Source organism: Peromyscus californicus, unplaced genomic scaffold, assembly GCF_007827085.1.
Source record: "Peromyscus californicus insignis strain IS unplaced genomic scaffold, ASM782708v3 Scaffold_6__1_contigs__length_162567912, whole genome shotgun sequence".
NCBI classification, from domain to species: Eukaryota; Metazoa; Chordata; class Mammalia; order Rodentia; family Cricetidae; genus Peromyscus; species Peromyscus californicus.
This window is the reverse complement of record NW_026294584.1, coordinates 84,964,345-84,987,278: the sequence shown is the minus strand read 5'-3', so window position 1 is coordinate 84,987,278 and position 22,934 is coordinate 84,964,345. Positions and strand designations below refer to the sequence as shown.

General features: G+C 38.5%; 3 gene segments (V, D, J or C); all 3 read left to right on the top strand.

Moving 5' to 3' along the window:
* The first annotated feature begins 487 nt into the window (after positions 1 to 487).
* On the top strand, positions 488 to 1,197 carry LOC128099649 (Ig kappa chain V-V region L7-like). The segment is given in 2 exon segments: positions 488 to 574; positions 776 to 1,197. Coding segments are annotated over 2 exon segments (471 nt in total).
* Positions 1,198 to 7,915: 6,718 nt separating this feature from the next.
* On the top strand, positions 7,916 to 8,629 carry LOC128099078 (probable non-functional immunoglobulin kappa variable 6D-41). The segment is given in 2 exon segments: positions 7,916 to 7,964; positions 8,168 to 8,629. Coding segments are annotated over 2 exon segments (396 nt in total).
* Positions 8,630 to 14,847: 6,218 nt separating this feature from the next.
* LOC128099940 (Ig kappa chain V-V region L7-like) lies at positions 14,848 to 16,404 on the top strand. The segment is given in 2 exon segments: positions 14,848 to 14,946; positions 15,320 to 16,404. Coding segments are annotated over 2 exon segments (396 nt in total).
* The last annotated feature ends 6,530 nt before the right edge of the window (positions 16,405 to 22,934 follow it).

Genomic DNA, 22,934 nt, shown 5'->3' with positions numbered 1-22,934 from the left:
TAATAAGTTTTCATTCCACCCTCTGGAGAAATATGTCTTCCTATGAAATCCAGACTTTCTATTATTATCTCATTAATGGGATATCTCTTTAGTATTATATGTTGTGGTGCTTCGTGGACTGTTTAGAAATTGAAATGGGATTCAGCCCATATTGTAAGAAACATCAAGGAAAATAACATAACCCTGAACCAAGAGGATGGTTAAGAGATGCTCTAAATTTCAAACTACTGACTGTATCCCAGACACTCTCTTAGACTGTGCTGATTTTGCATGTATGTATGGGAGATGCATGCACAAGTCTCTTTCAAATCTCAGCATCTCATCAGGTAACCAGAAGGGGGAGATAGACTCCCAAAAGGCACAAGAGCCTGCTCTCCTGAGCAGTTCTTTATTGGAACATATATGAAGTCAGTATCATTTGCATAAGTGCTTCTTCCTTTCAGTGTTCCTGCATCTTAGAATATTATAAGAAGGTCTTTCTCTGGGCTGTGTCATGACACACATAAACACAGGGAAAGCTGGAAGATGGTGTCCACATCTCAGGTCCTTGGGCTTCTGATCTTCTGGGTTTCAGGTATGAGATTTTAGACATGGCAAAAAGTGGAGATGTTAATTACATTCAGAATTTTCTTACAAATTACGAAGCACAGCATCATATGGAATTTGTCTTCCTGCTTAAAGAAATTGATACAATAAAATAATCTTTTTAAAAGCAGTTTAGATTCACTTTCATATGCAATATTGTGATCTACTAATATTTCTCCTATGTTTTCAGCCTCCAGAGGTGACATTGTGCTGACTCAGTCTCCAGCCACCCTGTCTGTGACTCCAGGAGAAAGAGTCTCCATGACCTGCAAGGCCAGCCAGGGTATTAGCACAAGCTTACACTGGTTTCAGCAAAAACCAAATGAGGCTCCAAGACTTCTCATCAAATTTGCTTCTGAGTCCGTCTCTGGGATCCAATCCAGGTTCAGTGGCAGTGGGTCAGGGACAGATTTCACCCTCAGCATCAACACTGTGGAGCCTGAAGATGTTGCAACTTATTACTGTCAACAAAGTAGCAGCTGGCCTCCCACAGTGATACAGACCATATCAAAAACCCCCAAAGAAGCAGAAGTGTGTGTCTGGGTTCTTTCAGCTGCTTCTGGAGGTTCCTCTACCTTCTTCAAAGTATTTTACAGATGCAGACAGCCTTGAGATTTACACAGACAACTGAAGTGAAGAGGCCTAGAAAGCTTTCTTGCCTCTGACCTATCTTCACTCCATTTGAGCTCCATAATACATACAAAATTCAATGTTATATTTTTCCTGTATTCATTCACTTTTAGCTCTCATTCAGGTTTGTCAGGAGAGTAAAGAACAAAATTACTTACACAACTGTCAAAATTAACACAAAAATTGTTAATTATGGTTCTTTATTTTTTATTATATTACTTTATATTAATTATCTGACAGCGATTCATTAATGATTAATTAGCCATAAAATATACTTTAGAATATATTTAATCTGTTCTTTAAATTTCATGATTATCAAGCTATATAGATTATACACATATCACATGTTCCTTAAATGACTACCATCCTGTTTACTTTGGTTCAACTATAGAATTTTCAAACTGTAACATTTTTATAATTGAGAATTTCACTTATGCTTCCAATTATTCTCATACCCCCTACTCTTATTCTAAATCCTACCAAATCTACTACTCATTTCTCAAAACCTTCCCACCTTATCTCCACATAAAAATATACCTTGTACACTGAGTGCAATGGGGGTGGACAATATATTCATGGATGTAGGAACATTCACTGGAGGGAGCATTTTCAAGTCATTAGAGGCAACAGTCTTAGAGAAACTGTCTCACTCTTAGAAGCCATCAACTATCACTAACAGCTCATCAGCTGGTGCAGGCTGAAGAGCCCCTTCCCCTCCATGCTCCAGTGTTGATTGGATTAATCTTGTGCAGGTCTTATCCAGACAGCCACAGCTGCTGTGAGTTCATCAAAGAAGGAGTATTGAGATGTCCGTAGACTCTGTTGTGTTCTGTTTCTCTCTCACCTTTGGATCTTACAGTGTTTCTACCCTTTTTCTATGATGGTCCCTGAACCTTAGACAACTTTTGACTTTGTTAGCTTTTGTGTTCCATAGAAACCTTATTTGAATTTTTAATCTATTTTTAAAATTTTAAGTCTGTTGCTAATATCAGCTCAACCAAAGAGGAGACAGGAGTACCTGCATGCCAGACTGTACCAAATAAGGCCATTTTTCCAGAGTGATACCCTCGGGTCTGTTATGTCACCCTGCAGGCACTTCTGCTGCTGTGACATTAGGTAGTGACATAAGCACAGGTTTGCTTTAATTTTCATATAGAGCTAAAACTGCAAAAGAGGAGCTTAGCATGAAAACTGAGCCAAGTCTGTGAACAGGAGGAAAGCAACTCTTCCATTGTTCTGTAAGTGACTTCTCTGAAGCTCATTTAGATGGACTAGTTACCTCATTTGTTGGACTTTTGTATCTTCAAATTTGGAGGCCAATGTTTATTTTGCATCATCACAGGAAACCTAGGGAACAAGTTTGCACACATCTCAGTGGCAGTTTTCCAAGAACCCTTTACACTCATGATCTGGAATCGGAAGACCACCCACTCTTATGACTACTCTTGTGAAGGCATGGACATCAGTGTTGTATTTCTAAACTACTGCTTGTATCACTAAAGTAAAGAGCAAGCTCAGGTGCCATTGTCTGATTTTGCCCATCACACAAAGAAATTTATGAATCCACTTTATTCCTAAAGTTCTCACACTACTCTTCATTGGTCAAATGACAAAATATAATTAAGTTCCTGGTTTATTCTAGGTAAATTATTCATGTAGCATATGAATAGACTTTGATTGAGCAGTTAGAATTTACATAGATCCACCATACTAAGGCTTGAGGACTCAAGATTAAAATAGTTCTATCCTACTAAAATGTATGGTGTAGTGGGTAGCCATTCCAGCTTTGGTCTGGAATGGAAGTAGATATAGAAAACAATTTATTGTATATTTAATTAGACATATCTTATAATCTGAACATGTCTTTGAGAGAAAGACATATTCTATGAATATAGGAGAGCAGGTACCCTATGAACATGAAAATGGTCTAACTTTTCTCAGTTAAAGTAAAGGACAAAATAGACAGAGGACAGTAGAGTGGTGCCACTCAAACATCATTGGCATCTAAAATCTGCAGAGAGAAAGCAGATACTCTTTAATGTGTGTGATGGCAGGAGAATCAGGAACTTTCAGGAATGAACCAAAAAGAAAAAATAAAGAAAAAGAAAACCAACAAAACAAAAAAACCATTTTTAAGATGGAATGTAGGAAATGGAACTTCTCACTATGCCCTGAATATATAACAGCAGCAGAGGGAGAAGACTGAGTCTAAAGAAGTATACTGGCATACAGCAAAGTCTGTGGGCACATTTTCTTGCTTAGTGATTGATGTGGGAGAATCCAGACTATTGTGGGTGGGGCCAACTCTGGCTGCCAGTCTTGGGTTATTCAAGAAAGCAGACAGAGCAAGCCATGGAGCACAAGCCAGTAAACAGCATTCCTTCATGGCCTCTCCTTCAGTTCATGCTTCCAAGTTCATGCCCTGCTTGAGTTCCTGCCTTGACTTCTGTCAATGATGAACTGACATGTAAGCCAAATAGAGACATGTCTCTCCAAAAAAGTTTAGATTTGTGAATCTTTTACTATTTTTATGAGAATACCTTTTGAGACAAATAATAAACTGATGGTTCCTTTCTTTTTAACAGCAAAAAACATCCTTCCAGTTAAAGAACGTTTGAGAAAAACATCTTATTTTCTTTTTTTTGTTTTAAATTTTATTTTATTTTATTTTACAATACAATTCAGTTCTACATATCAGCCACGGATTCCTTTGTTCTCCCCGCTCCCGCCCCCCTCAACTTCCCCCCAGCCTACCCCTTATTCCTACCTCATCAGGACAAAGCCTCCTCCAAGGACTGAGATTAACCTGGTAGACTCAGTCCAGGCAGGTCCAGTCCCCTCTTCCCAGACCAAGCCAAGCGACCCTGTATAAGTCCCAGGTTTCAAACAGCCAACTCATTCAATGAGCACAGTCCCCGGTCCCACTGCCTGGATGCCTCCCAAACAGATCAAGCCAATCAACTGTCTCACCCATTCAGAGGGCCTGATCCAGTTGGGGGCCCCTCAACCATTGGTTCATAGTTCATGTGTTTCCATTCGTTTGGCTATTTGTCCCTGTGCTTTATCCAACCTTGATCTCAACAATTCTTGCTCATATAAACCCTCCTCTTTCTCGCTAATTGGACTCCCAGAGCTCCACCCGGGGCCTAGCCGTGAATCTCTGCATCCAGTTCCTTTAGTCATTGGATGGGGTTTCTAGCACGACAATTAGGGTGTTTGGCCATCCCATCACCAGAGTAGGTCAGTTCAGGCTGTCTCTCAACCATTGCCAGCAGTCTGTTGTGGGGGTATCTTTGTGGATTTTTGTGGGCCTCTCTAGCACTTTGCTTCTTCCTGTTCTCATGTGGTCTTCATTTACCATGGTCTCCTATTCCTTGTTCTCCCTCTCTGTTGTTGATCCAGCTGGGATCTCCCGCTCCCCCAAGCTCTCTTTCACATCTTATTTTCTTACACTTTGTATAAGAAGTTGCTTAGACAGGAATTTATGTGTGTCCTAGGAAATTATTTGTTTATTACCTATAATATGTAAAATGTTTAGCTATGTATTGAGGGTATTGGGGAGCATTATGTTTTTACTTATATTCATTGTGATCATTCACTTGAAAAATATAACGTATTCTCATTGTAATTTTTATGTTGCCTGAAAGATTTTGCTGGGATATATAAGCTGTAGGGGGTGAGAGGTAGGAAGAAGGGAGGAGTCAGAAGGAAGACATGAGGAAAGAGATAGAGGGGAAACAACAGGAAAGAGGTAAGGGAAAAATAGGAGAGACCTTGACATGTTGAAGATGTGTGTGGGTGTGTGCTTTTCCCTATTTCTTTGGCCCCCGAGAATTAATTTTACTCCCTCAGACAAAAAAGTCAGTTGTGTGATCAATCCTAATTCCCACCTTCTCTTCACTTCCTAAGGTGATGAAAGATGACACACAGAGACACTTTTCTATCTATTTTATCAAATTCTGGTGCGTTAATCATTTTTTTAATCTTAATATATTATATTATATTATTATAGAAAGAAACCTGTTCCTTTTCTAATAAGAGACTGAAAGGGGGTGGATCCAGATGGGAGGTCAGGTGGGAAAGGGCTGGGGGGAGTTGATGAGGGGGAACCAAAATCAGGATACATTATGTTGGGAAAAATCTATTTTCAGTAAGAGAAAAAAGGAAACAGAACAAACTGAGGCATTGTCTGTGATACTTTAGTTTATCCATGTATGATTGTATTTTGATGTTTTCTGGTGTCAGCTTAAACCCTGATATTTTATTTAAGTTGTTTCACATTACAATCTTGTTTCCTGATAGTTAATGCAAAGTGAGGTGATTACACACTTCTGTCCCTTGTATTGAATGCCTGCATAATGCTAGTCAACAGATATTGTATTATAATGAATGACTCATTGTCCTAAATATGCTCATGAAGTATGATTTACTAGTCTGATTTATTTTTCTTTTGGGGATAGTAAAATAATCTTAATGTATTTAACCCTCCTCTTTTTCAACCTCTCACACCAACTACAAACAAACATTTCTTCTCAAAGCATGCCCCCATTTTAATTTACTATTACACATGTTGTAATATGTCCCCTCTGAAAGACCTGCCCTATCTGGTGATCCTTTTTTAGCTCCTTACATATAGGTGCAGTCAAAATTAAACAGAAAAATGAAAAAAATTTGATGATATGATTTACAAATGAGTGAGTAATGTGTCACTTATCATTCTGGGACTGGACTGATTCAGTCAATACAATTTTTCCAGTTCCATCCATTTTCTCAAAACTTTCATAATTTCATGTTTTTTAATATCTGAACAAAATTGCATTGCACAAATGTACAATATTTTTTATCCATTCATCTTTTTGTGAACATCTAAGTTCATTTCCTAGCTATTGTGCACACACCAGCTCTGGGGATCTGAAAGAGTCTGCTCCCACATTTTCCACCTATTCTAGGGTTCTTAAGAGGAGGAGGAGAGAGAGAGGGATTAGAAAATATTAGATAGAAAGGGAGACCTAGTCTATAAGAGGAAAGACAGAAACACAGGATAGTTTCAGGAGAGTCTGGATCAATACCCAACAGCCTCTAAGTTTTTTTTCAAAAGGCTTTTTATAACATTCCTTTGGGAGGTAGAAAAGACCTGCACTTTCAAGATCAAAGCACACCATACATCCAAGTGTAGACACTTTGAAATACCTGGTAAGCATTCCCATGTGGAAATCATCTCATTATACAGCACTGCGATATTGGTGTAATTATTAAGGCCACTCCACGTAGTTAAAAGGAGATTTATTTAATGGCGTAACTTACAAATTAAGGGATAGGTAGGTCGCGGGGTCTGGGGAAGGTGTATCGCAGTCCAGCAGTGTTCTCTGGAGCTCTGCTTGGTCCACCTCTCCAGTCCAGGGTCCCGCCACAGAGAGAGCGCCCGCCGATCCAGATCTCGGGTCCCCAGGCGCCTCCTTTCGCCCCGCCTTGTAGGCGTGACAGTTGCCGAAGTCTCAATGGGGGTTGGAACTTCCAGATCAAAGCTGGAATGGCTACCCACTACACTGCTAGGTAAAACAAGGTGAGATTCACTGACCCTGGGTATTAGGTCCACAACCAGCAAAATGTGTGGATGCGCATTTATGTCTGTTATAGGCTAAAGAGTCCTTTAGGTACACCCACAGGAAAGGCATAGCTAGGTCATGTGGTATTTGTAGCGGTCTTTTGCTACGTTGCATGTTGCTTTCTATAGTTATTGCACTCCCACAACACTGAATCAGGGCTCCCATTTCCTTCTACTTTCATCCCACTAGAATCTTGATAGTCTATTTTGTGGATATTGAGGACTTTCAGAAAGCTGAGACATTGTTTGTACATAAAAAAAAATGCCATGGCTTCATTCCATAGCCCAAGTGAAAGGAAAACTTCATTCTTCAAATGAACTTGATGAAATTTTCTCTCCTGCTTTAAACTGCATCAGAATTGTTGCCTTTTACATGGCATGAAAAATCATGTACTAGGTAAGCTATTCATTTGAACATTCTGTAAATGTTTTCCCATATCCTTGTATCACTCTTGGTGGTAAAACACACAAGAAGCAATATTCAGAGTTTATCTAGACAGTGCTAACAAATAGTTTGATATCCCAACCTTTGAAATTCTTCTCAACTGTGGCAGATTGTGAACTTTAATGAGGCTTCCATTCCACCCTCTGAGGACATGTTTTCCTATGACATTCAGTCTTTCTATTTTTTTGTCCATGATATCTCATTAATAGGGCATCTCTTTAGTATTATATATTGTATGCTTCATGGAATGTTTAGACAATTAAATGGAATTCAGTCCATATTGGAAGAAACATCACGGAAAACAACATAACCCTGAACCAAGAGGATGGTTAAGAGGTGCTCTTAGTTTCAAACTACTGACTGTATCCCAGATACTTTCTTAGACTGTGCTGATTTTGCATCCATATATGTGAGATACATGCACAAGTCTCTTTCAAATCTCAAGTTATCATCAGGTACCAGAAGGGGGAGATAGACTCCCCAAAAGCACAAGAGCTTGCTCTCCTGAGCAGTTCTTTATGGGGACATATGTGAAGTCAGTATCATTTGCATAAGTGCTTCTTCCTTCTAAGCTCCTGCCTCTTAGAATATTATAAGAAGGTCCTTCTCTGGGCTGTGTCATGACACACATACACAGGGAAAGCTAGAAGATGGGGTCCAAATCTCAGTTCCTTGGGCTTCTGTTCTTCTGGGTTTCAGGTATGAGATTTTAGACATGGCAAAAAGTGGAGGTGTTAATTAAATACAGAATATTCTTACATCATTAGGAAGCACAGCCTCACATGAAATTTGTCTTCAGGTTTTAAAAACTTGTTACAATAAAATAATCTTTTAAAAATCGGTTTAGAAGTGACTTTTATATGGAATGCTGTGATCTACTAATATTTATCCTATGTTTTCAGCCTCCAGAAGTGACACCGTGCTGACTCAGTCTCCAGCCACCCTGTCTGTGACTCCAGGAGAAAGAGTCACCATGGCCTGCAAGGCCAGCCAGGGTATTAGCAATAACTTATACTGGTATCAGCAAAAACCAAATGAGGCTCCAAGACTTCTCATCAAGTATGCTTCTGAGTCCATCTCTGGGATCCCCTCCAGGTTCAGTGGCAGTGGGTCAGGGACAGATTTCACCCTCAGCATCAACACTGTGGAGCCTGAAGATGTTGCAACTTATTACCGTCAACAAAGCTACAACAGGCCTCCCACAGTGATACAGACCATATCAAAAACCACCAGAGAAGCGGAAGTGTGAGGCTGGGCACTTTCAACTGCTTCAGGTGGTACCTCTACCTTCTTCAAAGTGTTTTACAGCATGCAGGCAACCTTGAGATTTACACAGACAATTGAAGTGAAGAGGCCTGGCAAGCTTCTTGCCTCTGACCCATTTTTACTCCATAATACATACAAATATTAATGTTATATTTTTCCTGTATTCATTTACTTTACCTCTCAGTCAGGTTTGTCAGGAGAGTAAAGGACCAACTTCCTTACACAATTGTCAAAATTAACACAAAAATTGTTAATTATGGTTCACTTAATATTAATTATCTGACAGTGATTCGTTAATGCTTGATTGGCCATTAAAATATAGTTTAGAATATATTTAATCTGTTCTTTAAATTTCATGATTATCAAGCTATATAGATATACACATATCACATGTTCCTTAAATGACTACTATCCTGTTCACTGTGGTTCAACTACAGAATTTTTCAAAATGTAACATTTTTATAATTGAGAATTTATTTTATGTTTCCAATTATTCTCATACCCCCTACTCTTTTTCTAAATCCTACCAAATCTACTACTAATCCTTTACCACCCTCCCACCTTATCTCCACATATAAATTATACCTTGTACACTGAGTTCAATGGGTTGGACAATATATTCATGGATGTAGGACCTTCCACTGGAGGGAGCATTTTCAAGTCATTAGAGACAACAGTCTTAGAGAAAATGTCTCTCTCACCCTTAGAAGCCATCAACTATCACTAACAGCTCATCAGCTGGTGCAGGCTGAAGAGCCCCTCCCCCTCCACGCTCCAGTGTTGATTGGATTAATCTTGTGCAGGTCTTATCCAGACAGCCACAGCTGCTGTGAGTTCATCAAAGAAGGAGTACCGAGATGTCCGTAGACTCTGTTGTGTTCCGTTTCTCCCTCACCTTTGGATCTTACCGTGTTTCTACCCCTTTTCTATGATGGTCCCTGAACCTTAGACAACTTTTGACTTTGTAAGCTTTTGAGTTCCATAGAAACCTTATTTGAAATTTTAATCTAATTTTAAAATTTTAAGTCTGTTGCTAATATCAGCTCCCCTAAGGAGGAGACAGGACTGGGGTATTGATTAGGGTATAAACACAATACAGGGCTTCAGTCTTGATTCTGTCCTTCCCGATCTTCTTTATCTCTGAGAAGAACAGGAAAAATGATTCCCTGAGTTTCCTTCTCATGGAAGGTCCAAGAGAGATCTCAGGGCTTTTCTTCATACTACCCCTGTACATGAGAGATCTGTTTTATAGGAAAAACTGATACTTAACACACACATACTTCCTTTGAAAATCATCCTGTGAATATACATGTATGTCTTAAATAAATTCTGTACTTTTATTAGCTTTTTCATTTTTACTGAATTCTTAACTAACACAGGGTTATAGTACAGTTTCAAGCTATAATGATCTTTCACATTGGAGACAGAATCATCATCAACTGCTAAACAAGCTTCGTGAGAAAACAGATTTCCTTGTTAAAAACAGATCTCAAGCCACTCCCCTAATGTCCTGGAATACAACATCTCCATCCTGGCTTCAGGAATGGGGAAGTGAGATTTGTACCCAAATCACGGAGTAACCCCTCTTATAAGATATTTTGTTTGTGTTCTGACAAATAAAATTTGCCTGGACATCTGAGGCACAGCTACCCTCTAGTTAGGCATAGAGACCATGTAGTGGTGGCACACATCTTTAATCCCAGCACTTGGGAAGAGGAAGCAGGAGATCAGGAGTACAAGGCCACTCTGGGCTACACAGGATTGACCAAGTCTAAAAGAGAAATAGAGACAGGTGGTGGTGGTGCATGCCTTTAATCTCAGCACTAAGGAGGTAAGAAATGAATGTAAGGCAAGTGGAGACAGGATATCAGCCCCATCAGTCTGAGGATTCATAGAGGTAAGAAGTCTAGTGGCTGTTCGTCTGCTTCTCTGATCTTTCAGCTTTCACCCTAATATCTGACTCTGAGATTTTATTTAATAAGACTAATTAGGATCACACTTCATACCCCATCCAGTGCTAGGACACCACTGAATTGTTATGCATGCCAGACTGTACCAGATAAAGCCATTCTATCCTGAGTGATAGCAGGTTACAAGTTCAGCAGCACCGCTGATGTGAACCAGGACTGAGTCCACATGAATATATGACTTTCCTTGGGTCTGTTATGTCACCCTGCAGGCACTTCTGCTGCTTTGACATTAGGTGGTGACATAAGCACAGGTTTGCTTTAATTTTGTTATAGGGCTAAAACTATGCAAAAGAGGAGCTTAGCATGAAAACTGAGCCAAGTCTGTGAATAGGAGGAAGGCAACTGTCCATTTCTCTGTAAGTGACTTCTCTGAAGCTCATTTAGATGGACTAGTTACCTCATTTGGTGGTGTGTTTGCATTATCCCAATTTGGAGGCCAATGTTTATTTTGCATCATCACAGGAAACCTAGGGAACAAGTTTGCACACATCTCAGTGGCAGTTTTCCAAGAACCCTTTATACTCATGATCTGGAATGGGGAGACCACCCACTCTTATCACTTCTTGGGAAGGCATGGAAATCAGTATTATTTTTCTAAACTACTGCTTGTATCCCTCAAGTAATGAGCAAACTCAGGTGCCATTGTCTGATTTTGCCCTTTACACAAAGAAACTTATCTCAATGATTTTAGAATCCACTTTATGCACAAAGGGCTCACACTACTACTTCATATGTCAAATGACAAAATATAATCAAGTTCCTGGTTTATTCTAGGTAAATTATTCATGCAGCATACAAGTAGACATTGATTGAACAGTTAGAATTTATATAGCCCCACCTTACTAATACTTGAGTACCCAGCAGTTCTTAAGATTAAAATAATTCTCTCTTACTAAAATGCATGGAATGGATGTAGAAATAGAAAACAATTATAAGCTGATCATGTCTTTGAGAGAAGACATATTCCATGAATATAGGAGAGCAGGTACCCTATGAACATGAAAATGGTCCAACTCTGTTCACTTAAAGTAAAGGACAAAATAGACAGAGGACAGTAGAGTTGTGCCACTCAACCATCACTGGCATCTAAAAGCTGCAGAGAGAAAGCAGATGCTCTTTAAAATGTGTGATGGCAGGAGAATCATGAACTTTCAGAAATGACCCCACAAAAAAAACCCCAACAACTAAAAAACAAAACAAAGAAACCATTTTTTAACATGGAATGTAGGAAGGGTGACTTCTCACTATGCTCTGAATATATCACGGCAGCAGATGGTTTAGACTGAGTCTAAAGAAGTATACTAGCCTACAGCAAAGTCTGTGGATACATTTTCTTGCTTAGTGATTGATGTGGGAGAATCCAGACTATTGTAGGTGGTGCCACCTCTGGCTGCCAGTCTTGGGTTATTCAAGAAAGCAGAGAGAGCAATCCGTGGAGAGCAAGCCAGTAAGTAGTATCCCTTTATGGCCTCTCCTTCAGTTCATGCTTCCAAGTCCCTGCCCTGCTTGAGCTCCTGCCTTGAATTCTGTCAATGAGGAACTGACATGTAAGCCAAATAGAGACATACCTCTCCAAAAAATTTTAGATTTGTGAATCTTTTACTATTTTTATGACAATACCTTTTGAGACAAATAATATACTGATTGATCCTTTCTTTTTAACAGCAAAAATACATCCTTCCAGTTAAAGAACTTTTGAGAAAAACATCTTATTTTCTAACACTTTATTCATCTATAAGAAGTTTCTTAGACAGGAGTTTATGTGTGTACTAGGAAATACTCTGTTTAATACCTATAATATGTAAAATGTTTAGCTATGAATTGGGGGACGGGGGAGCATACTTTTTTTACTTATATTCATTGTGATCATTCACTTGAAAAATATAATGTATTCTCATTGTATTTTTTATGTTGCCTGAAAGATTTTGCTAGGACATATAAGTTGTAGGGGGAGAGAGGTAGGAAGAAGGGAGGAGTCAGAAGGAAGACATGAGGAAAGAGATAGAGGGGAAACAACAGGAAAGAGGTAAGGGAAGAATAGGAGAGACCTTGACATGTTGAAGATGTGTGTGGGTGTGTGCTTTTCCCTATTTCTCTGGCCTCATAGAATTAAGTTTTACTCCCTCAGATAAAAAGTCGGGATATTTTATGTTGGGAAAAATCTATTTTCAATAAAAGAAAAAAAGGAAACAGAATGAACTGAGACGTTGTTTGTGATGCTATAGTTTATCCATGTATGAGTGTATTTTGATGCTAGTTTAAAACCTGATATTCTATTTAAGTTGTGTCATATTACAATCTTGTGTTACTTATAGCTAATGAAAAATGTGTTGATTGCACATATCTGTTCCTTGTATTGATTGCCTGCATAATGCTAGTCAACAGATATTCTATTATAATGAATGACTCATTGTCCTAAATATGCTCATCAAGTATGATTTACTAGTCTGATTTATTTTTCTTTTTAGGATAATAAAATAATCTTAATGTATTTAACCCTATTCTTTTTCAATCTCTCACACCAACCACAGACAAACATTACTTCTCAAAGCATCTCCCCTTTTTAATTTATTAATACACATTTTGTAATATGTCCCCTACAAAAGACCTGCCCTATCCTGGGATGCCATTTTAGCTCCTTACATGTAGGTGTAGTCGAAGTTAAACAGAAAAATGAAAAAATTTGATGATATGATTTAGAAACGAGTGAGTAATATTCCACTTATCATTCTGGGACTGGACTGACTCAGTCAATATAATTTTTCCAGTTTTATCAATTTTCTCTAAACTTTCAAAATTTCATATTTCTTTATATCTGAACAAAATTCCATTGCACAAATGTACAACATTTTTTATCCATTCATCTTGTTGTGAACATCTACATTCATTTCATTTCCTAGCTATTGTGAATACACCAGCTGTGGGGATCTGAAAGTGTCCTGCTCATTCATTTTCCACCTATTCTAGGGTTCTTAGGAGGAGGAGAGAGGTATTATAAAATATTAGATGGAAAGAGAGATCTAGTCTATAAGAGGAAAGACAGAAACACAGGATAGCTTCAGGAGGGACTGGATCCATACCCAACAACCTTGAGGTTTATTCAAAAGGCTTTTTATAACATTCCAATTGGAGGAAGAAAAGACCTGTATTTTCAAGATAAAAGCACAACACACAGAAAAGTGTAGACCCTTTCACACACCTGGTAAGCATTCCTGTGTCGAAATCATCCCATTATGCAGCCCTGCTGGGTAAAGCAAGGTGAAATTTTCTGACCCTGAAAATTTGGGCCTCCACACCAGCAAAATGTGTGGATGTGCATTTATACTGTTATAGGCTATACAGTCCTTTAGGTACACCCACAGGAAAGGCATAGCTAGGTCATGTGGTATTTGTAGCTGTCTGAGGAAATTGCACATTGGTTTCTATAGTTACTGCACTCCCACAACACTGAATCAGGGTTCCCATTTCCTCCTACTTTCTTCCTGTAGAACCATGATAGTCTGTTTGGTGGATATTGAGGACTTTCAAAAAGCCGACACATGCTTTGTACATAAAAAATATGCTTTTGCTTGATTCCATAGTCCCAGTGAAAGGAAAACTTCTTTCTTCAAATGAACCCGATGAAATTTGCTCTCCTGATTTAAACTGCATCAGAATTGTTGCCTTTTACATAGCATGAAAAGTCATGTACTAGGTAGGTGATTTGTTTGAACATTTCATAAATGTTTCCCCATAACCCTCTTTCACTCTTGGTGGTAAAGCATACAAGAAACAATATTCAGAGCTTATCTGGACAGTGCTAAACAAATATGTTGATATCCTGATCTTTGAAATTCTTCTCAACTGTGGCAAATTGTGAACTTTAATAACGTTTTCATTCTACCCTCTGGAGAAATACGTCTTCCTATGACATCCAGACTTTCTATATTTTTGTCCATGATATCTCATTAATGTAATTTCTCTTTAGTATTATATGTTGTGATGCTTCATGGACTGTTTAGACAGTGAAATGGAATCAGCCCATATTGGAAGAAACATCAAGGAAAACAACATAACCCTGAACTAAGACGATGGTTAAGAGATGTTCTTAATTTCAAACTACTGAGTGTATCTCTGACAGTTTCTTAGACTGTGCTAATTTTGCATCTATGTATGTGAGATACATGCACAAGTCTCTTTCAAATCTCAACATCTCATCAGGTAACCAGAAGGGGGAGATAGACTCCCCAAAAGCACAAGAGCTTGCCCTCCTGAGCAGTTCTTTATTGGGACATATATGAAGTCAGTATCATTTGCATAAGTGCTTCTTCTTTCTATGTGCTTGCCTCTTAGAATATTATAAAAGGTCTTTCTTGGGCTGTGCCATGACACACATAAACACAGAGAAAGCTGGAAGATGGTGTCCACATCTCAGGTCCTTGGGCTTCTGTTCGTCTGGGTTTCAGGTATGAGATTTTAGACACTGTAAAAAGTGAAGATGACAATTACATACAGAATTTTCTTACATCATTAGGAAGCACAGCCTCACATGGAATTTGACTTCCTCTTAAAGAAATTGATATAATAAAATAATCTTTTTTTTTTTTTCCGTTTTTCGAGACAGGGTTTCTCTGTGTAGCTTTGCGCCTTTCCTGGGACGCGCTTGGTAGCCCAGGCTGGCCTCGAACTCACAGAAATCCACCTGGCTCTGCCTCCCGAGTGCTGAGTTTAAAGGCATGCGCTACCACCGCCCGGCCAAAATAATCTTTTTAAAAGTAGTTTAGAAATGATTTTCATATGCAATGTTGTGATCTACTAATATTTATCCTATGTTTTCAGCCTCCAGAGGTGACATTGTGCTGACTCAGTCTCCAGCCACCCTGTCTGTGACTCCAGGAGAAAGAGTCACCATGACCTGCAAGGCCAGCCAGGGTATTAGCAATTACTTACACTGGTATCAGCAAAAACCAAATGAGGCTCCAAGGCTTCTCATCAAGTATGCTTCCCAGTCAGTCTCTGGGATCCCCTCCAGGTTCAGTGGCAGTGGGTCAGGGACAGATTTCACCCTCAGCATCAACACTGTGGAGCCTGAAGATGTTGCAACTTATTACTGTCAACAGAGTAGCAGCTGGCCTGCCACAGTGATACAGACCATAGCAAAAACTACCAGGAAAGCAGAAGTGTGAGTCTGAGCTACTTCAGCTGCTTCTGGTGGTGCCTGAACTTTCTTCAAAGTATTTTACAGATGCAGACACGTAGCATGAATCTTAAAGAGTCTTATTAATAAAACCAATCCTAAGGCCAGTTATTGAGGTGCATGCTGGAATATCAGAGAGACAGAACAAGCCAAAGCTACCTCACCTTGCCATTTCCTCAGCTGATCCTGTTTCCTCAGACTGGAAACCTCTGAGTGCTCATCCAGAATGAATCTCAGCTGAACTGCTGCTAGAAGCCTGAAAGCTTAACCAGCCAAAATGCTTCTAGTTTCTGGTCCTCACGCCTTATATATCTTTCTGCTTTCTACCATCACTCCCTGGGATTAAAGGCTCACTTTCTGGGATTAAAGGCATGAGTCACCATGCTTGGCTGTGTACTTGAACACATGGATTTCTGCCTCTGGAATGCTAGGTTTAAAGGCGTGTGCTACCACTGCCCATCCTCTATGTTTAATATTGTGGCTGTTCTGTCTCTGACCCCAGATAAGTTTATTAAGGTGCACAATATTTTGGGGAACACAATACCACCACACAGACAGCCTTGAGATTTACACAGACAATTGAAGTGAAGAGGCCTAGAAAGTTTTCTTGCCTCTGACCTCTCTTCACTCCATTTTAGCTCCATAACACATACATAATTTAGTGTTATATTTTTCCTGTATTCATTTACTTTAGCTCTCAGTGAATTTGTCAGGAGAGTTAAGAACCAACTTCCTTACACAATTGTCAAAATTAACACAAAAATTGTTAATTATGGTTAAATATGGTTCACAATATTAATTATCTGACAGTGATTCATTAATGCTTGATTGGCCATAGAAATATAGTTTGGAATATATTTAATCTGTTCTTTAAATTTCATTATTATCAAGAATATATAGATATACACATATCAAATTTTCCTTAAATGACTACTATCCTGTTCATTGTGGTTCATCTACAGAATTTTTCAAAATGAAATATTGATAATTTTATTTATGCTTCCAATTTTTCTCATGCAGCCTACCCTTTTTCTAACTCCTACCAAATCTGCTACTCATCCCTCACCCCTCTCGCACTTCATCTCCACATATAAATATACCTTGCACACTGAGTTCATTGTGGTTAGATGATATATTCATGGATATAGGACCATCCACTGGAGGGAGCATATTCAGGTTATTAGAGACAGCACTCTTAGAGAAAATCTCTCTCTCACCCTTAGAAGTCATCAACTATCAATAATAGCTTCTCAGCTAATGGAGGACTGATGAGCTCCTCCCCCTCCATGCTTCAGTGTTGATTGACTTAATTTTGTGCAGGTCCTATCCAGACAGCCACAGCTCCTGTGAGTTCATCAAAGAAGGAGCTCTGAGATGTGCATAGACTCTGTTTTGTTCCGTTTCTTCCTAAGCTTTGGATCTTACAGTGTTTCTACCCCTTTTCTATGATGGTCCCTGAACCTTAGACAACTTTTTGACTCTGTAAGCTTTTGTGTTCTATAGGAACCTTATTTGAATTTTCAATCTACTTTTTAAAAATTTAAGTCTGTTGTTAATATCAGCTTCCCAAAAGAGGAGACAGGACAAGGGTATAGCTTAGGGCTCTAAACACAACACAGGGCCTCAGTCTCAATTCTGTGCTTCCTGATGTTCTTCATCACTGAGAAGAATAGGAAAAAAATGATTCCCTGAGTTTCCTTCTCATAGAAGGTGACAGAGAGATCTCAGGGCTTTTCTTCCTACGACCCATGTACCTAAGAGATCTGTTTTCCAGGAAAACTGATGCTTAGCACACACACTTTCTTTGAAAACCATCTTGTGAATATACCTGTATAGCTTAAATAATTTGTTTTTATATTGGTTTTTTCCTTTTTACTGAATTCTTAACCAACAAAGTGTTATAATGTAGTTTCAAGGTATTGTGATTATTCACATTTGGGACAGAATCATGATCAACTGCCAAACTAGTTTCATGAGAAACCAGGTTTCCTGTTAAAAAGAGATCTCAAGCCAATCTCCTAAAGTCCTGGAATACATTTCAATCATGACTTCAGAGATAAGGTAGTGAGATTTTACCCAAATGATGGAGTAACTCATGTTATATAATATTTTGTTTGTGTTCTGACAAATAAAGCTTGCCTGGAGATGAGAGGCCCTGTGACTTCTAGATAAGGAAAGAAACCATGTAGTGGTAGCACACACCTTTACTCCCAGCACTTGGGAGGAAGAAGAAGATCAGGAGTACACGGCCACCCTGGGCTACCTGGGATTGATCCAGTCTAAAAGAGAAACAGAGACAGGTGATGGTGGTGTGTGCCTTTAATCCCAGCACTAAGGAGGAGGAGACAGGAATATAAGCCAGGTGGAGACAGGATCTCAGCCCCATTCAGTCTGAGGGTTCATAGAGGTAAGAAGTTTGTGACAGTTGCTTTGCTTTTCTGATCTTTCAGCTTTTACGCTAATATTTTATTTCAGGATTTTATTTAATAAGACTAATTAGGATCATAACTCAAAACGTCACTATGTGCCAGGCCAACACTGAATTGTTATGCATGCCAGACTGTACCAGATAAAGCCATTTTTCCCAGAGTGCTAGTGTCAGCAGCACTCCTGGTGTGAACTGGGACTGAGTCCACATGAATATATGCTTTCCTAGGGTCTGTTTTGTCAACCTTCAAGCTCTTCTGCTGCTTTGACATTAGGTGGTAGCATAAGCACAGCTTTGCTTTAATTTTCTTATAGAGCTAAAACTATGCAAAAGAGGAGCTTAGCATGAAAATTGTGTCAAGTCTTTGAATGGGAGGAAAGCAACTCTTCTATAACTGTAAGTGACTTCTCAGAAATGCATTTAGGTGGACTGGTTACCTCATTTGTTGGACCATTTGTATTATCCAATTTGGAGGCCAATGTTTATTATGCATCATCACAGGAAATCTATGGAACAAGGCTGCACATACCTCAGTAACAGTTTTCCAAGAATTTTTTACACTCATGATCTGGAATGTGGAGACCACCCACTCCTGTCACTTCTAGGGAAGGCATGGACACCTATAGCTAGAGTTTACTACATTGCTGTCCGGCCCGCTGTTACTCAGACCCAAATGAACACCCAGATGCTTACATTAATTAAAACTGTATGGCCTAATGGCTCAGGCTTCTTGCTAACTAGATCTTACATCTTAAATTAACCCATTTCTACAAATCTATACCTTGCCACATGACTCATGTCCTACCGATAGCTTTACATCTTTCTTCCTCTGTGTCTGTCTGGGGACTCCTGACTCAGCCTTCCTGTCCCCAGAATTCTCTTCTCTGCTTGTCCAGCCTATACTTCCTGCCTGGCTACTGGCCAATCAGATTTTATTTTTTAACCAATCAGAGCAACACATTCACAGCATACAGAGCGATATTCACAGCACTTCTCTTTTCCTTTTTTTTCCCAAAAGGATTGTTTTAACTTTAACATAGTAAAACTACATATAAAAAAACAATTATCAAGCAAGAATTACAGTTATAATATCTAGTCTATTTGTATTTGGTAAAATTAAAGAAGTTATCTTATCTAGCCTATATTTGCCAGTCTAAGATTTCATATCTAATTTATCTTTTATCATAACTAAGGAAATTATAACTATCTATTCTTCAACTACATCAAAGACTCCAGAAGGATATAATATTACCTAGGTAAACAGGAAGTGTATTATAAGCAACTTCCAAAAATCTAGAATGACAGAGACAGCTGGTTGCCTGGGCAGTCATCCAAAGTTCCTCTATAAAGTTGGGGCATCTGTCTTCAACCTACAGGCCTAGAGCCTATCAGTCACTTTTCTCTGTGTCCTGTAGAATGTCTAGCAGTTTCTTTGCAAAGCAGGAACCTGAAGGACCATTTTGTCTTGCAAAGTTCAGTGTTCACCTTTCTATGGGTCCTGCATGTCCAGTTGATGCAACATTTTGTCCATCAATCCAGGCAAGAACAGTTGTTTGCCCAAATAGCTATTTTTGCCATGGAGAAGATAAACTCCATATAGAGTGTCTTCAATGCCCATCTTCCTCTTGAAGAAAATCGGTGCTACCAGGAGCAGACATGCAGAAAATCTAAGTTTTTAAAACATTTTAAATGCCATATTCTGTAGGTCTTTGAAGTGTTTGAAGATTACCTACCTAATTGAATTATATCTATGTATACCTAGAAAACTTAACGTAACTATAAGTTTGAGTATCATAGAAGACTAATATTAATCTGTATTTCTAATTATCCAAAAATCTAAATGAGTTACAAAAACAATACCTCAAATGAGAGTAGAAATATATATATATATATATATATATATATATATATATATATATATATATATATAGTATAACAAAATTAAGTTTAAAGTTGTATCAATAAACTAAAATCCATAGCAATGTAAACATTTCTAAACAAGTAGTTGCTCTTTAAAAGTAGGTTCATTAATCTACCCTTTCATCCTATCCTGTCTATACTATCCCTTTTTCTGTTTTAGAAAGGGATTGCATTTATAATTAACCTTCTTTAAATAAAAATAAACATTCATAAACAATATTTTGGGAATTTGGGTGTAGCTTCTCATACTACTTCCTGCTGGATGAGGGCACTATATTCTTATGGGGATCCTGAGAAAAATAAGAATTATGGTCAAGTCCTGACTGGAGTAGCCTGTGAGGCTGCAATGTTTGAGCCAGTTGCCTTGAAACCGTTCTGGATGTTGGATCATCTAGGCCTTGTTGTCATTGGAGACCTGTCAGGAGGTCTTGGCTGGTCAAACCTGATGTGTCTTAATCTGGAACAAATCCATAGCCTCTTGCTTTCTGTGGAAACAAAAGTAGAGCCTCCTTTCCAAAGCAACATATCTTTAGATCCAAAATTTGAAGTCAAAATATCTTTAAAATATACATATTTGTTTTACTGAGCAGCCTTTACAATCAAATGTCTTTCTGCACTTAAAAATATCAAAGACAACACAATCCAGATTCTCTGTGTGATATCCATCTTTATGTGGCTTATTTTTTATATTACTTTGACTTTCTCTTTAAAGACTTTATTTTTTAAAACTATTTCTTTATATAATTGCATATATTACTTTTTTCCTCTCTTCCAAGCCTATGTACATTTTTATGCACATTGTAAACCATTTAGAGGTTTATCCCATCTGAATCTGTCTCATTGTGGAAATACTGCTTTAAACTGTAGCATTTTCCACCCACCTCAGCTTCTTAACATGGTGGAACTACATTCACCACCAGTTTTGGGGAACCATGCTCACCACTCACTCTTGGAAGCAGTGATCTATGCTTCTATCAAAGCAGCATGTAGTCCAGAAACCTTTTTTTTCTCTTTTCTTTTTTTTAGTAGCAAAACCTATATCCACAGTGCACCATGCTGTTTAGCTTGTAGAAACATCTGTATAACTTGGAGGGAATGTGCCATGGTGTAGCTTCAGTCCATATGCTGCAAACCCACCATAGAGTAGCTCAAGCCTGCATGTTGCCGTGTCTCGCTGCCCACATGCGACATTGGGCAGGAACCTATTTTTGGCTTTGTTTAGAATTGCTTATTAAGTATTCCCAGGTTTCAGGTGGAAACTCCAGCCATTGAGCACAATTTGTAGCTAAAATTTTTCTATGTCTACCCGGCTCCTGCAGCCGCTGAGACACAAGTAAACACACAGAGACTTATATTACTTATAAACTGTATGGCTATGGCAGGCTTCTTGCTATCTAGTACTTATATATTAAATTAACCAATTTCTATTAATCTATAAGTTGGCATGTGGCTAGTGGCTTACTGATACTTTTACATCTTGATTCCTCTGTTTCTGGCTGACGACTCCTGACTCAGCCTTCCTGTTCCCAGAATTCTCCTCTTTGCTTGTCCCACATATACTTCCTGCCTGGCTACTGGCCAATCAGCATTTTATTTATTAACCAATCAGAGCAACACATTCACAGCATACAGAGTGATATCTACCAAAGACACCAGTGTTATATATCTAAAAAACCTGTTGTATCACCCAAGTAATAAAGAAACTAGGGTGCCATTGTCTGATTTTGCCCTTCACACAAAGAAACTTATCTCAATGATAATAGAAACCACTTATGACTAAAGGGCTCACATTACTACTTCATTGGTCAAATGACAAAATATAGTTAAGTTCCTGGTTTATTCTAGGTAAATTATTCATGCAGCAAATGAATAGACATTGATTGAGCAGCTAGAATTTACATGGGTCTACCTTACTAAGGATTGCAGTTATTAAGACTAAAATAATTCTGTCCTAGTGAAATGTATGGGATAGAAGTAGACATAGAAAACTATTTATTGTATTTTTAATAAGACATATATTATAAGCTGAACATGTCTTTGAGAGAAGACATATTCCACGAATATAGGAGAGCAGGTACCCTATGAACATGAAAATGGTCCAACTCTGCTCAGTTAAAGTAAAGGACAAAATAGACAGAGGACAGTAGAATTTTTAAGATGGAACTTAGGAAGGGGAACTTCTCACTACACTCTGAATATATCACAACAGCAGAAGGAGAAGACTGAGTCTAAAGAAGTATACTGACCCACAGCAAAGCCTGTGGGCACATTTTCTTGCTTAGTGAATGATCTGGGAGTACTCAGACCATTGTGGGCAGGGCCACCTCTGGTTGCCAGTCTTGGGTTATTCAAGAAAGCAGACAGAGCAAGCCATGGAGCACAAGCCAGTAAGTAGTATTCCTTCATGGCCTCTCCTTCAGTTCATGCTTCCAAGTTCCTGCCCTGCTTGAGTTCCTGCCTTGACTTCTTTCAACGATGAACTGACATGTAAGCCAAATAAAGCCATTCCTCTCCAAAAAAGTATAGATTTGTGATTATTTTAATATTTTTTAAGAATACCTTTCGAGATAAATAATAAACTGAATGATCCTTTCTTTTTAATAGCAAAATGCATCCTGAAGTTTAAGAACTGTTGAGAAAAGTACATTATTTTCTTACTTTGTTAATCTATAACAAGTTTTTTAGACATGAATTTATGTGTGTCCTCAGAAATAATTTGTTTATTACCCATAGTATGTAAAAAGGTTAATTGTGTATTGGGTTATTTTGGAACACGCTGCTTTTACTTATATTCATTGTGATCATTCACTTGAAAAATATAATGTAACCTCATTTTAATTTTTATGTTGCCTGAAAGATTTTGCTGGGATATATAAGCTGTAGGGGGCGAGAGGAAGGAAGAAGGAAGG